The sequence below is a fragment of the Pelobates fuscus genome, chromosome 12 (genome assembly GCF_036172605.1).
Source record: "Pelobates fuscus isolate aPelFus1 chromosome 12, aPelFus1.pri, whole genome shotgun sequence".
In the NCBI taxonomy this organism is placed as follows: domain Eukaryota; kingdom Metazoa; phylum Chordata; class Amphibia; order Anura; family Pelobatidae; genus Pelobates; species Pelobates fuscus.
This window is the reverse complement of record NC_086328.1, coordinates 86887733-86903270: the sequence shown is the minus strand read 5'-3', so window position 1 is coordinate 86903270 and position 15538 is coordinate 86887733. Positions and strand designations below refer to the sequence as shown.

Sequence of the window (15538 nt, the reverse complement as noted above, 5' to 3'; positions counted from 1 at the left end):
TCTTCAAAATAGAGGACCAACACATCCCCGACCCTACCTGGTCACGGAGACACAGTACCCATTGGTTAATCTTAGCATTATTTAATTGATTAACCACTCAGTGGGATGCGCTAACATATAATTGGATCCACCCGGCCTAGGACACACAGAATATATAGCACAGTTTTAGTACTGAGCAGGAGTTTAAGAGTCTTGGGTATGTGGTTATCTGAATGCTCCAAATGATAAGGTAACTTAAGCAGCAGGCCAACGACTCCCTGAGCCTACCAGGTCTCGGACACACGGTATTTGCTGCACAGATAAGACACGTATTGGGTACCTAAAAGCCTTAGATGACTGGCAATGTGAAAATCCTAAATGCTTAAATATGTTATGTTGAAGAGTTTACGCTTGTTACCCTTAGCGAAGCAATGTTCAATGTATGCTTTAACTTACATTTTTATTTCCTCCACTATGCCTCCAAACCCTACATAAAGTGCACACCTGTAACTGTGCTAACAAACTTTTGTAAATGATCAACCGAGGTCTAAAAGCTGCTCACAAATGAAGGGGACTGGAACAACACACATAGATACCTCCCTTTGCCTGGTACACCAACAAACAAACTCACATGGACACAAAAGTAAAACCCAGCATACTCTGGGGAATGAAGAGGACCCCCATCTCAAACCTACAGACAAAACTCCACTCACTACGCAAAATTTGGATCTGCGAAACAGACCAACAGGGTGTCACTTGGTGATCCACCCCCCGGGCTCTCTCTTCCTCCGACTCCACACATCATGGCATCTCAGGAATAATAACCAGGAGTCTTCACACCTATTACCAAACCACCAACATTCAGACAGAGAGGCTAAACTCTACCCACCCAACCCACACCTATCCATCCCCACTCCCCCCCGATCCACACGTTACCTCTCCCCACACACTAACCCCACAGGGGGCGTGCCAGGCGCCTCGGCCATTGCTGGGGAGCAAGGGAAAGGGACACCCCACTAAAACCTTTGAGCAGCCAATATGACAGCCAACATAACCTGCATATCCATAAACTGTAATGGCCTCAACAACCCCTCCAAGAGACATCAACTCATGAGGTAGGCCAACAGAACGGGCGCAGACTTCTTACTCCTACAGGAAACCTATTTTACCCAAGCAAAACCATTCCCCATCCTGAACCGACACTATAGAGAAAGCCAACTCACCCCAAGGCAAACAAAATGGGGTTGCTATCCTAGTGCGCAAGACATGTCCAATACACATAAAACAGGTAGTTCAAGACCCCCAGGGAAGGTTTATCATGGTCTCCGGCCATGCAGGAACCAACAACTATGCCATCACCTCAATCTACGCACCAAACACCCCAGACAAACAGTTCTGGGAATTGCTGCAAGCACACCTAGCCCTATTCCCGTCCTACTATAAAATACTAGGGGGAGACTTCAACGCCACCATGTCCCCGGCAGGCATGGTCTACGCACCAACTCACACCACCAACCACCCACAACCAAATGAGACAAATTACTTGCTTAATTCGCAACACAACTTCCACTAGCAGACGTATGGAGGATGCGTAACCCTGCCACAAGGGACTACACATTCTACCACCACCCACACAAATCGTACTCCCGGATAGATCTATTCCTTATCACACCCTCGCTGTTACCCATTATAAAATCGGCAACCATTGGCTCCATCTCGTGGTCAGACCACGCAGAGACCACACTGGAGGTATCGATCCCCAATATAGCCCACACCTGGTCCTGGCGTCTTAACCCCACACTGCTACATAACCCACTTCTGAAAGAATCAATAAACAAAGCAATAAGTGAATACTTCACCCTTAGTAGGAACACAGTCTCCTCTGAGAGTATGTTATGGGCACCACACAAGATGGTCCTGAGGGGAAAACTCATCAGCATAGCATCAAAAACAAAAAAACACGGCTGGCCAACTAGCACAAGCCCTCACATACCTTCAAACATTAGAGACATTGCACAAGGCCAACCCATCTCCATACATAATGGCCAAAATGACAACATGTAGGAACACTATAAGGGACTTCATGGCCAGAGACGCGACAAAAGCACTCCAATGGTCCAAACAATTATTCTATGAAAAATCTAACAAGGCAGACGCGCTACTGGCTTGGAGACTAAAACGCAGAGGAGCACAAAAACGCATAAAACTAATACAGGCCCATGACGGACAAACTCATACGCTCCCAGCGAAAATAGCAGAAATATTTCAAAACCACTTCACCATATTATATGACCACACCCCCACCACCAGACTACAGCCGGCACAAACACAACACTCCATAGAGGAATATCTTCAGGCAGCCCTTTTTACTCACCTCGTTCCAGCACCGGGAGCCTCGTGAAGTCGCGCCCCCTATTTCGTCAAAATGACAAAATAGGCAGGCGCGAGCAGGGGGCAATCAGACACTTCCATTCGGAAGCGTCATTGCTCCCTTGTGCGCATGCGCAGCTTCACCGCACATGCACACATACTTCATAGGGCCGCCCTATGAAGTCCTGAGCGCACTACCTACTACTACTCCTACTGACTGACAGCTCAGCTTACGGTCTTTGCCCGCCCCCTCTCCTCTGCTGACAGACGTGTACATGGCCTTTTTAGGGCCATACATGATAGGAAGTCCCTCTGGTGGCCGTCTGAGTGACGGCCACTGGAGGTATTCCTATCAATCAATGTAAACACTGTATTTTCTCCTACCCACTGTATGCCTCCTACCCAAGCCAAACAAAACCCTCACGGACCCGGGATACTACAGACCCATCTTTCTACTGAATGTGGACGTTAAAATGTTCATAAAATTAATGGCGGATAGACTCCACCCATACCTACCCAAATTAATGCACCCGGACCAAGTGGGCTTCATCCCATCCAGACAGGCATATGACAACACCAGATGGACATTTGACTTGCTATGGAGAGCCTCACACAGAGAGATCCCAACCCTGTTCCCCTCACTGGACCCTGAAAAGGCATTTCATCGCCTCTTATGACTCTTTTTATTTGCTACCCTCTGCAAGTTCTGATTCCCACAAACCTTCATTGTGGCACTCCAAACCAGTAGCGAACCTCCTCATATCAAACGCACATCCTCCCTTCTTCAGAATCTACAACGGGACCAGACAGGGGTGCACCCTCTCCCCACTCCTATTCGTGCTAACTTTAGAACCCCTCCTAAAAGCACTCAGACTCAACCCAAACATCAAGGGGCTAAAAGTCAGGAAGGAGGAATACAAGGTGGCGGGATATGCCGACAACCTACTCCTTACCCTCACATACCACACACACTCACTACCACCACTCCACGAACTAGCCCAATACTCTGCAGTACAGGGATACCATCTTAATCTGGACAAGACAGAAGCATTACCGGTACAGATCCCTGCAGAGACCCTAACCATCCTCCAAGCACACTACCCATTCCATTTCAACTCCTCACATATCCACTACCTAGGAACGAATCTGCCGGCAGACGTAACCCAAACCTACACTCTGAACTACACCCACCTCATACAGAAAGCAATGGGAGACATTACATCGTGGGAAGGTCTCTCGATCTCATGGCTCAGCAGACTAGCCTCAATAAAAATGAACATACTCCCAAGGTTCCTATAACTATTTCAAACACTACCCGCCCCGATCTCCACGAAAGACTTCAACACTTAACAGACGCATATAGACAAGTTAATTTGGGCACATAAAAGAGGAAGGATAAGAAGAGCCACAATGTACCTCCCAATGAGAGCAGGGGGGGCTGGGCGTACCGCACATGCTAAACTATTTTCACACAGCACAACTCGCCCAGTTACAAACCCTACACGCTCCAGCTGGGCTCAAGAGATGGGTAGACCTGGACTATGATCTATTCGGCCGGGACTTCCCCTCCCTATTTATCTGGCTCCCAAAACAAGCCAGACCCAAAACCCCACAGACAATACCGGCCCTCACAAATTCCATCAAAATATGGGACAAACTTGCACTTAAAAACTCACAACACATCCATCACCCCTAATCCTATGAACACATTGCACCGGGAATGGACCCCCGCGACTATACACATTACGAAGACACCGACCTAACGCGAATATACCAGTATTACCGAAACCATCAACTAATCCCATTCACAGACCTACCGCGCAACACACCACTCACTACCCACGACTACTTCTGCTACATACAAATTAGGAATTTCTTGGACACAACCACTTACAAAGCAGTGGGACAAACCACACTCAAGGCATTTGAAAACACATGCATGCAAAACCCAGTACACAAAGGACAGATATCACCCATCTACTCCCACCTAGTCCTCACAACACTAACATATGCCTTGGCCTGGGAAAGGGGCCCGGGATCACCTGAAGACCCTGCAGAGTGGGGGGGACATTTGGGAAGCCACAGCAACAGTCACAATTTGCGTCAATTATAAAGAGCAGGCGTACAAAACACTCATGAGGTGGTACCTCACCCCTCTAAAATTGAAACAAATGTGGATATTCCCAAGCGACCTATGCTGGAAGAGCTGCGGCCACAAAGGGACATACCTCCACCTATGATGGGAATGCCAGCAAATACCCCAAATATGGACAGAAATCCCAAACCTAGCCTCTAAAATCTTACACACAAACATAGGGAAAGACCCCTGGATATGGTTACTATCTAAACCCCTAAAAGATACACCACGAGCACAAAACAAGCTCATAGTCAAAATAGCACTAGCCACCAGAAGAGCCATAGCATCACACTGGGGAGAGGCAACAGTCCCAACCATAGGATACATCAAAAAGAAAATAGAGGAAACCAGGAAAATGGATAGCTCTCAGCCCTTCTACACAACAAAACACTGCGACTAAATATGGAACCCTTGGCTGATCGAGTTCCCAACCCCTAACTAAAACCTGGGCCCCGGACGGGGCCGAGGCACTGGCACCACACGCAAAACCTTCTTTCAAGGCAAAATCAATACACAATGATCATCATCATTAATTCACTGCCCAAATGCCCCCCCCTGTCCCACCCCTAGGCCCACCCCCCCACACACCCCATCCCTAACTCTAGCCTCTCACAAACACCACAAGTGATAACACTACAAGGTTCAAAAACCACGGCAACACCTAGAAAACGACCAACTCGACCCCTAAAGATGATACCCCACCGACATTAACCCCAAGGGCCCACTCAGCACACCTCATAACCGACCAAAAAGCCCTCGGGCACAGATAGAGCGCTACCAAACCACCCAATACAAACACGGACAGTCCCCAAAATGGACTCAGAACCATAAACAAAAAAAATCCAAAATACCAGGCGAACGGACAAAAATACAAAGCCGCAAATAGGTGGACACCACGAACATGCAAAACTACTGACAACAGAGAAACTCATTAGAAATTACAAGGTAGAAACCTAAACTAACCACCCCATTCTACTCGGGATTGAGGAAGCTCGCAACCACCCGAACCCAAAACGATGATAACATCTAGGCTGCAACTCAGCATGAAAAACACACACAAAACCGAACCCATTTACATTCCAAAATGTGAGATTGTATGATTGTACTGTACCCCATTTATTTGACCCGCTGTAATATCCTGATACACCCCCTTAATACGGTGCATATACACCGATCGCAAGTTGTATTCTTTCTCTATGACTTAATAATGCTGAAAAGTAAATAAAGAATTGTAAAAAAAAGAAAAAAAAAGAAAAAAAAGAAAGAATACTCAAGGCATCATATACACGACATCCCACTGTAGTGGTTATGGTGCAAAGAGTCCCCTGGCATTGCCTCACAGATGATAAAGTGTTTTTGAATGATTAATACTTACCTGGGTCTCTCATGCATCTGCTGCCAGGTCCCTCTTCACAGATATTGGTAAAGTGGACGTTCCTACTCCTGCATTAGATCAATTTCATCCTTCTCTGGACAGAATTCATTGGCTGAGATTGCCACGGTATACTCTTCATCCAATGAATCCAGTCCAACATTTATATTTCTTAAGAGGAAGGGGCACTACTGCTTTCATAATATCTGTGAAGATGGGCCAGATAACAGACACCCTGGGGGGCCAGGGACGTGTCAAACCAAACCATTCGAAAGCTCTTAAAAGTGGAATGGTGCACTAAACTCTTATATACAGGGAGTGCAGAATTATTAGGCAAGTTGTATTTTTGAGGATTAATTTTATTATTGAACAACAACCATGTTCTCAATGAACCCAAAAAACTAATTAATATCAAAGCTGAATATTTTTGGAAGTAGTTTTTAGTTTGTTTTTAGTTATAGCTATTTTAGGGGGATATCTGTGTGTGCGGGTGACTATTACTGTGCATAATTATTAGGCAACTTAAAAAAAAACAAATATATACCCATTTCAATTATTTATTTTTACCAGTGAAACCAATATAACATCTCAACATTCACAAATATACATTTCTGACATTCAAAAACATAACAAAAACAAATCAGTGACCAATATAGCCACCTTTCTTTGCAAGGACACTCAAAAGCCTGCCATCCATGGATTCTGTCAGTGTTTTGATCTGTTCACCATCAACATTGCGTGCAGCAGCAACCACAGCCTCCCAGACACTGTTCAGAGAGGTGTACTGTTTTCCCTCCTTGTAAATCTCACATTTGATGATGGACCACAGGTTCTCAATGGGGTTCAGATCAGGTGAACAAGGAGGCCATGTCATTAGATTTTCTTCTTTTATACCCTTTCTTGCCAGCCACGCTGTGGAGTACTTGGACGCGTGTGATGGAGCATTGTCCTGCATGAAAATCATGTTTTTCTTGAAGGATGCAGACTTCTTCCTGTACCACTGCTTGAAGAAGGTGTCTTCCAGAAACTTGCAGTAGGACTGGGAGTTGAGCTTGACTCCATCCTCAACCCGAAAAGGCCCCACAGGCTCATCTTTGATGATACCAGCCCAAACCAGTACTCCACCTCCACCTTGCTGGCGTCTGAGTCGGACTGGAGCTCTCTGCCCTTTACCAATCCATTCATCTGGCCCATCGAGACTCACTCTCATTTCATCAGTCCATAAAACCTTAGAAAAATCAGTCTTGAGATATTTCTTGGCCCAGTCTTGACGTTTCAGCTTGTGTGTCTTGTTCAGTGGTAGTCGTCTTTCAGCCTTTCTTACCTTGGCCATGTCTCTGAGTATTGCACACCTTGTGCTTTTGGGCACTCCAGTGATGTTGCAGCTCTGAAATATGGCCAAACTGGTGGCAAGTGGCATCTTGGCAGCTGCACGCTTGACTTTTCTCAGTTCATGGGCAGTTATTTTGCGCCTTGGTTTTTCCACACGCTTCTTGCGACCCTGTTGACTATTTTGAATGAAACGCTTGATTGTTCGATGATCACGCTTCAGAAGCTTTGCAATTTTAAGAGTGCTGCATCCCTCTGCAAGATATCTCACTATTTTTTTACTTTTCTGAGCCTGTCAAGTCCTTCTTTTGACCCATTTTGCCAAAGGAAAGGAAGTTGCCTAATAATTATGCACACCTGATATAGGGTGTTGATGTCATTAGACCACACCCCTTCTCATTACAGAGATGCACATCACCTAATATGCTTAATTGGTAGTAGGCTTTTGAGCCTATACAGCTTGGAGTAAGACAACATGCATAAAGAGGATGATGTGGTCAAAATACTCATTTGCCTAATAATTCTGCACTCCCTGTATGTAAACATCATTCTGTTTCCAAACCAATTACATTTCAACAAGAAAATACAAAAAATATAAGTAGTGGAAAGACCTTTACTGAATAATTGTTTTGTGAGCAACTGCATATTTATATATATTAATAGGTGAGGTCAGGTCGTTTATTTAGGTCTATACAGCATACCACTAATAGCCGTCCCAATACAGTTATCATTTTGCCTATAGAAAACTATGTTGTTTAATGTATTTTCCCTAGGGGGGCAACCATTTGCAATGAAGGCCCACCACCCCAAATTGTTTGGGGATGCTAGAACAATACTGGGCAGCAATAAACTTTTCCTGTATATATCTAGAACTTTCTTCAGCAAAAGTGTATTCTATATCTATATATATATATATCTATATATATATATATATATATATATATATATATATATATATATATATATATATATATAACCATATAACTATGTTGCAGCTTACTAATCACAAACTCTTAAAAAAGTGTTTTCTGGGCAGCGTCCAACCCCTAAAAGACCAGGGACATATTTAGGACTGTCATGATAAGAAGGGATTTGTTTAATCATGGTCCGGAAAGGGTTAACAACGTCAATGTGTTCTGATAAAGCCTCCATATTCACTCTATTTCTGCCTTTTGAGCTTTACTTCTCCTCTCCACTGATCCTTGCCGACCTTCACTCACTCTAACATTTGTCATCCCTGTGTAACGCGGATTCTCTCCAATATTCCATTTTGCCGTCAGCTCTCAGTTTTTTACTATTTCTCGGTTTTGTACAATCTCTATCAAGCCAGAGCCATCATTCTTTCTCCATGCTGCCTGCCCCCTCCCTCCACCTCTCCTGACTTGGCCTATCCCTCTCTCTCCTTTCCATTCTATGTTTGTCTTCACTCTTTTAATTGCTTTTTCAATCCCATTAATTCTAAGCTCAGGTACTTAGAGATGCAATAAATCAACGAGGAAGCAGCATAAGGTCTGTGCTCAGGAAGATAGCCGTGTAGGAATGAGAGACAGCCATGTATAACAAAGTGATATTGTACAGGTAAAAACCTGGGAATTTTGAAAGTATTCTTCAATTTTTGGCCTTGGAACATACGATCTACAGAGAAGCCTTTAATGTAGGGCATGCCAACTTGAGATTTTTCAGAGTAGCTACATTTGAAAGCGATACCAATTTTTAATGAAGGTGCATCAATGTCCACAGACATATAGCAAGACATCTAGTTCTGCACAGGGTCCAAATGGGAATGATAAATCTATATAAAATAACTAAAATAGGTAATATGTCTGATAAGTGTCATTTTCAGTATCTCAATATTTTTTTAATATGAATAATAAGGTATATTATATTATCTGCTTGCTAGTTTGACAGGAAGACCACGCTTTCAAGTCCCATACTACACAGTGAGTGATGTCATCCCATGCATTAAAAACATAACAAAATGTTGTATGTATATTAAGGAGTAACTCACTGTATAACACATAATATGGCCATATATGTAGTGAAGGTGTGGGAGCCATGGACTATTTAGGTTCTAAGCAGTCATCAGCCCAAGTTTCCAGTTAGTAGGCCTTTCTGCCCTCTTTTTCAGACCTTTCTTCCCACTATCACCTGCGCTCTTACGGCTCCTTCCCCCACCCCCGCTTTATTTCACTAACCTGCCCACCTCATTATTTATTTTCTCTCTTTATTTTTCTCTTTTTTCCATATTTATTTATTTTTTCCTTTTCAGATTCCAACACCAAAATTACTAGAAAAATACTAGAATACTGTTTGAGTGATATGTCCAATGCTATGAAACATCAGTGCAAACCATGTAAATTACAGCTTCCAGATTACCATTATCTTATTATTATTATTATTTTTGGCATTTAAAGAGTGCCAACTTATTCCGCAGCACTTTACAATATTATAAAAGGGGTGAAATTTAACAAAACATGAGACATTACAAAACCAGTACAATCATGTAATATAGCAATATAAACATGTTATATTGCTATATATATTTTGAGGTTGTATTGGGGTTAACCTCGAATACCTGAACACGTGATTGAACACGTGATTGAGTGCCAGCACACCGTGTTTTTTTTTGCAATCATGTAATATGTTGCCATAAGATTAAAGAAACCCAAGATCTACAAACCATGCAATATGGATCATATACTGCTGGAAACAGTGCCAAATCAAGGTCCGGGAGACATTCATAGACTCAATTTTCAGTCTTGTCGTTTATTATGATGTCTCCAGAACCAGTTGACAACATAACTTTCGTATTATACATGCTTCACCATTCCATATCATGCATATACCTTCCAACATCCCTGTCTAGCAAATTCAGGTGGAGCAGTGGTTCCCAAATCAGTCCTCATGCCCCATCCTACCAGTCCAGGATTTAGGGATTACCCAGTTGTATCTAAGGTGTTTTTAGAAGAAAAATAAATAAATAAAAACCTACAAAACAAACCACCTTAGACACAACTGGGTAATCCCTTAAACCTGGACTGGTAGGGTGTGTGAGGACTGGTTTGGGAACCACTGAGATAGAGGAAGAATAATGGGAAAATCAAAGAGCAGATTTGCAAAATTGTGCAAAAATATTAGCATTATTCAAACTGGCGGAACCAATTCAGCCAGCAGATTTTGATTTCTTGGAAAATTGTCACTTAGTTTTGTCAAAATTAAAATTTACAACAATGTAGTTTAATTAGTATCCTATCATGTTTTTGATGTTCCGAATTGCGAGTTTTAATTTTCTTTTACTTTCATACATATTTACATTTGCACCAATGTGAGAAGTGGCTGCAAGTTTTTTTCCAGAGAGAGCAAACAAGTAGACATACAGCTCAGTACAGCAACAGATATCTACATTTAATGGACAGCTGTGTATGTAGAATGCAGAGTGTCACACAGGGAACACAAGACAAACAGAGACTATGATACCTCCTCCTCCTCCCAACAGGGACTTGTTAGCTGCAAAATAGAAATGGAGAGAGGGGCAGGGGCGGAAAAAAAGGGAGAGAGAAAGAGAGAGAGAAATAAAATATTAGAAACAGTCTCAATGATGATCACATTTTAAGAAAACGAAAAAAACAAAAAACACAATAATATTGCAGCAGAGCTTCCCAGCACTGTAAGGGTTAAACAACCTTTTTCCATAAGAACTAGAATCTCGCAAAAATGCATCTTTTTACGGAATCTCTCTAAAACGGTGCAACATGTCAGTAGGTCTTTGTGATTGTGGCTCCATGTTTCTGTCTCTCTCTGCTCATTTATCTACACCACTCTCTCTCTTTCACCTTCTTACTTTTCTCTTTTCTTGATGTCAAGGGAATAATTAGCGAGAGATCCCTTAGTCCCAGTACTTGAGGCCACATCGTTTGTTAGATGAATGCACAAGGCTAAGTAAGATAAAGTGACAAAGAGATTGGAGGAGGGTTTGTGTGTTGGGGGGGGGGGGGGGGAAGAGGGGTGTGATGTTGGCAGGTGGGAAAGAAACAGGGTATATTCCCTTGGCGATTAACTAGCTCTTGGCATATAAACTTAATACATATGCAGCACCTGCCTTACAAGCTCATAAACATACAATGCTCACCGGCTCCATATTCTGCAGAGCTTACAGTTGAATAAATGGGCATTTCAATGCCTACCTTGCTGGCAGCCTGCTGTACAAAGGCCTTTCTTAAGGGATCTAAGCTCTGCTAGATGAGGTATCACTCACTGCTTAAAAACTCAGAACCACTGTCTTTATTCAGTTTTTTTTTTTTTTTTCTCTAGCGCTCTACCTCAATTCTACCGTAGCCTTTCCATCTTGGATTAATTAGGTTCAGAAGAACAAGGGCCCTGTTTACGTCATGTTTTGGGTATTGTAAAGACACACTGTAATTTATTACTATTTTAACAAGAGGTAGGTAATCTGCTTCCCTGTCTGGCCTGTAATTTACAACACCCAGAGTCCAATCAAAGTACAGATATTACTTTAAATAGTTGTTAGCAGAAGCTGCACTTCAGCAGCTCCTGGTTGGAAGAAGAAAGGCTGAGGGCTGAAGATGAACAATGCCATACTCTGCTGCTAGGCGTTTTAATAATTCCTAACCCTACGTGCCTACAGAGACTGAATAAAACACTGCTCATAGTTCTACATCGAGAACTGGCGTTGGACAATGGGCTCCACTTAAAGACAAATTGCCAAAAGACACAAACACACTGTGGAGTCCAATGCTTTGTAACAATATATTTAACATCCATAAGAAAAATGACTTCATTCTCTCTAAACTGCAACTTGGGTATAAGTACAGGGTATATAAAAGTATCTTGAATAAGCCTGACTCTTAGGAACAGAATACATGTAAGAGGAGTAATGTTAATGCATTCAGGATAGTGGTTATCGGAAATGAGCAGGGGTAGGATACACATAAAATTTCGACCAGAGGTTCATAAAACAGAATGTATCACATGTTCATAACTTTGTTTGTAGAAGATGACACAGGATATGTAAACAATGTGCACCAATGTTTGACACCAATAAGACCAAACTAGTGACTGGGCTTATCTGTCAGATTGTTTTGCTTTTAGACACTATGTGTTGACGTTATTACAAATGTGTAGGTCACTACCAAAATAAAATAAAGAATAAAAAAAAAGATCTTGCATGTATTTGCTTAGTTCCAGCACACGTGTGTGATCCCTGAATTAAATAATAAAACACAAACAGAATTTACAGCACTATTACTAACTCGAAATAACTGCGAGGGACAACAGCCTTTAGCTGAAGATAGCCACAGGTGCTGGCGTAAGAAAGGATGCTCCTATCTCGTCCGTGTGGGGAAAAAAATATTAGACTTTTATTGCTGTGCATTTTAATTACTGTACAACTTAACTAGCACAAACCATACTTATGCCTGCAGGTACAATGGGGGTTGAGGATGCTTCCTGTGAAATGACAAAGTATCACAGTTACTTTTCATAAACTGCAGTAAAAGTCTAAATAGGTAGAGAGCCCTACAAACACAGAATAGGGTCTGGTGACATCATGCTGTGATGGGATGGCTGTCAGTTTGAGGAACATCTCTGATTATTGTCTCCATTCTGACCGAGTTGTGAAGCTAATTTTTGTCAATATTAGGACAGAGCTCTGTCACTTTTTGTGCACACGCTAAGAGCTACAATGTATCTTGCTGTGCAATTTATTTATTTATTTTTTAAATGATCACCAACGGCATGGTATGTAAATTACATCAACCCCTTAATGCCACCAGTGCGTATTGCACTACAGAATGAATGCCTGAGGGCACATGCGCTTGCATGCCATTTCTTTTTCAAACGTGCTGCGTGCATGAGCGCACCCCTAAGGCATCATGGAAAAGGGAAGTCACCCTGAATATAAAAAAGCGGCGCAGATAAGTGTCCCCTCTTTTATCTATTTTGCATTATTCAACCCATTAAACACTTGAGAGTTTAGCTTTAAATACATTGAACTATATAGCTTACAATCACTGATTTACAGGGTTTAGATGTTATTTTTTTAATTTATTCTTTATGTGCAAATTCCAATTTTGCATATATTTTTTTTAAAATTTTAAATAATAAATGCCTGGCTAATCTGTATGCAGAATGTGCTCCTTACATACAAATGTGGCGTAGACAGTTCAAGTATCCCTTTGTACATAGCAATTATTCTGATCAGCAGCTGGAGAGCCACCATGAAAGTCTTTAGCTATTCAACATTCCACCTCAGGCTTCCGTAGAGCATAACTGTGCAGGCAAACATCTGGTCACACAACAGTTTCTGGCAGGCCACGCTCTCGCGCTTCTAACATTACCCAGTGGAGCTTTGAGGTTCTTATGTGACCCACAGAGCCAACCGTACTGGGAAAAACATCCCATTTACATCGTATAAAAACACACACAAGGGCAGAGAGGAATAAATACTTGCTTCTCTTTTCTCATGTAAGAACTATGCCTTTCTCCACTTTATAACTTATTAGATCTTCCTTATGGCCAGAAACTTTAAAATAAAGAAACAAAAAGACTGTTAGGCAATGAATAGGTGAATAACATTATAATCAAATGTGGGGTTATCAGAATTTTGCAACTGTTGTAGCTCATGGGGATGAACTATTTGTGGGAGAAAATTAAATAAAAAAACTAATTTGATATCCCACAATCATTGCATCTAAAATATTAGTATTTATAAAAAATAATACAATTTGTTCCCCCCTTCTGCCATAAACAGGAAAAATGAGCGACACTGCAAAAATTGTAATTCAACATTAGCCGCAGAAATTTATACTAGAAGTGAGCGTCAGTAATAGGGTAAGAGCAGACAGCAGATGCTATCTGCCCATTGCTGGTTTGTCTAATGCCGAAACAGAGGGACCAGGATGCATGCACCTAATACGCTCATTCAGTGGTAAAAAGTTTGGAGTGGTTATGGTTCCCTGATGTCAACCCACTGTTCAATGTTAAACTGTGTTTAATGAGATTAAGTGGTTATTTAGCATAAAGTTTCACTTTGATTGTTGATGAGCAACTGTATAGAGTAAGATACACACACATATACACATAATTTGGGGGAATGTCACATTCAAGAAATGAATCTTTTACAAGGTTGATCTGTGGTTTGGTGACAGGGGAAATGTTTCCAGATTTCTCATTCAGTCACTATGGATATTGGTCCCTCAAGTAGCAGTAAAAGCCTTGGCATTAAGAACCAATCTTAATCACAGGAGGTTCTGTGCAAATGCCTTTTTACTGAATCCTGGAAAGAAAATCTCACTCTTGCGATACAGTACAGAGCACTGAAAAACAACCTATTTTATGACGGATATTTTATATATATCAAACAACACATAAATGGAAACTGAACCATATATATGTATAATTATTTTTTAATATATAATGTTACTGTACTGCTTTACATCACTACCTTTCTTATTTGCTGTAGTATAAGCATGCTGATGGATATATACATAAGGCATGTTAAAAAGAACTTTATATATTCCCAGTAAATTACAATTGTATTTTAATGACCTCTTATCGTCTCAAATCACCCTTTATAAACCTTCGATTACATTTTAGATACTGCAATCTCATTCGACTTACCTCAACTACCTGCCTGTCAAATCTAGGCAACTCATATAACTGGTCCATGTTGCTAAAATTAAGATTGAGTTATTACTCCATAATGTTGGGCAATTCTGATAAAGTGGATTTCTTGATCTAGACCCAGACTCAAAATAGGAGGTCTGGGACTACTCAACATCGTCCACTAATATCATGTGGCCCAGTTGTTGCAGGTGCAGGAATTGCAGGCTAACCGTGGGGTAAAAAGAAGATCGGTAGGCAAGGAGAACTGTTTTGTATTTAACCCCCTAAGGACCAAACTTCTGGAATAAAAGGGAATCATGACATGTCACACATGTCATGTGTCCTTAACCCCTTAAGGACACATGACGTGTGTGACACGTCATGATTCCCTTTTATTCCAGAAGTTTGGTCCTTAAGGGGTTAAGGGGTTAACTAAAATCTCCTGTCCCTGTATATCTGTGTGCCATCAGCCTCTACCCATTCCCACCTGTTCTGCAATTTTCCTCTCTCTTAAACTATGGGATAAAGTTGCACATAAATTAAACATTGCACATTCCATTTCACTCCTTATGCTCTTTCTCCTTAATCAACCATTCAACCCAGGCATGTAACCTAAAGACTTAAAAGCTTTTCAACATGCATGTATATTCAACTGTACAGGAACATGTACATACGATCTTCTTCTGAACTCTCAACGTAAACACTATTGTACAGATACATCACTTAGC

The 15538-nt window shown here is 41.7% G+C and overlaps 1 protein-coding gene across 2 annotated transcripts in view; it reads right to left on the bottom strand.

Moving 5' to 3' along the window:
• MACROD1 (mono-ADP ribosylhydrolase 1) overlaps positions 1 to 15538 on the bottom strand; it is a 750918-nt gene that overhangs the window by 21884 nt on the left and 713496 nt on the right. For both annotated transcript variants that reach the window (XM_063437714.1, XM_063437715.1), the window contains exon 4: positions 10665 to 10694. In XM_063437714.1, the coding sequence (XP_063293784.1) occupies positions 10665 to 10694 (30 nt within the window). The remainder of the gene's footprint in view (positions 1 to 10664; positions 10695 to 15538) is intronic.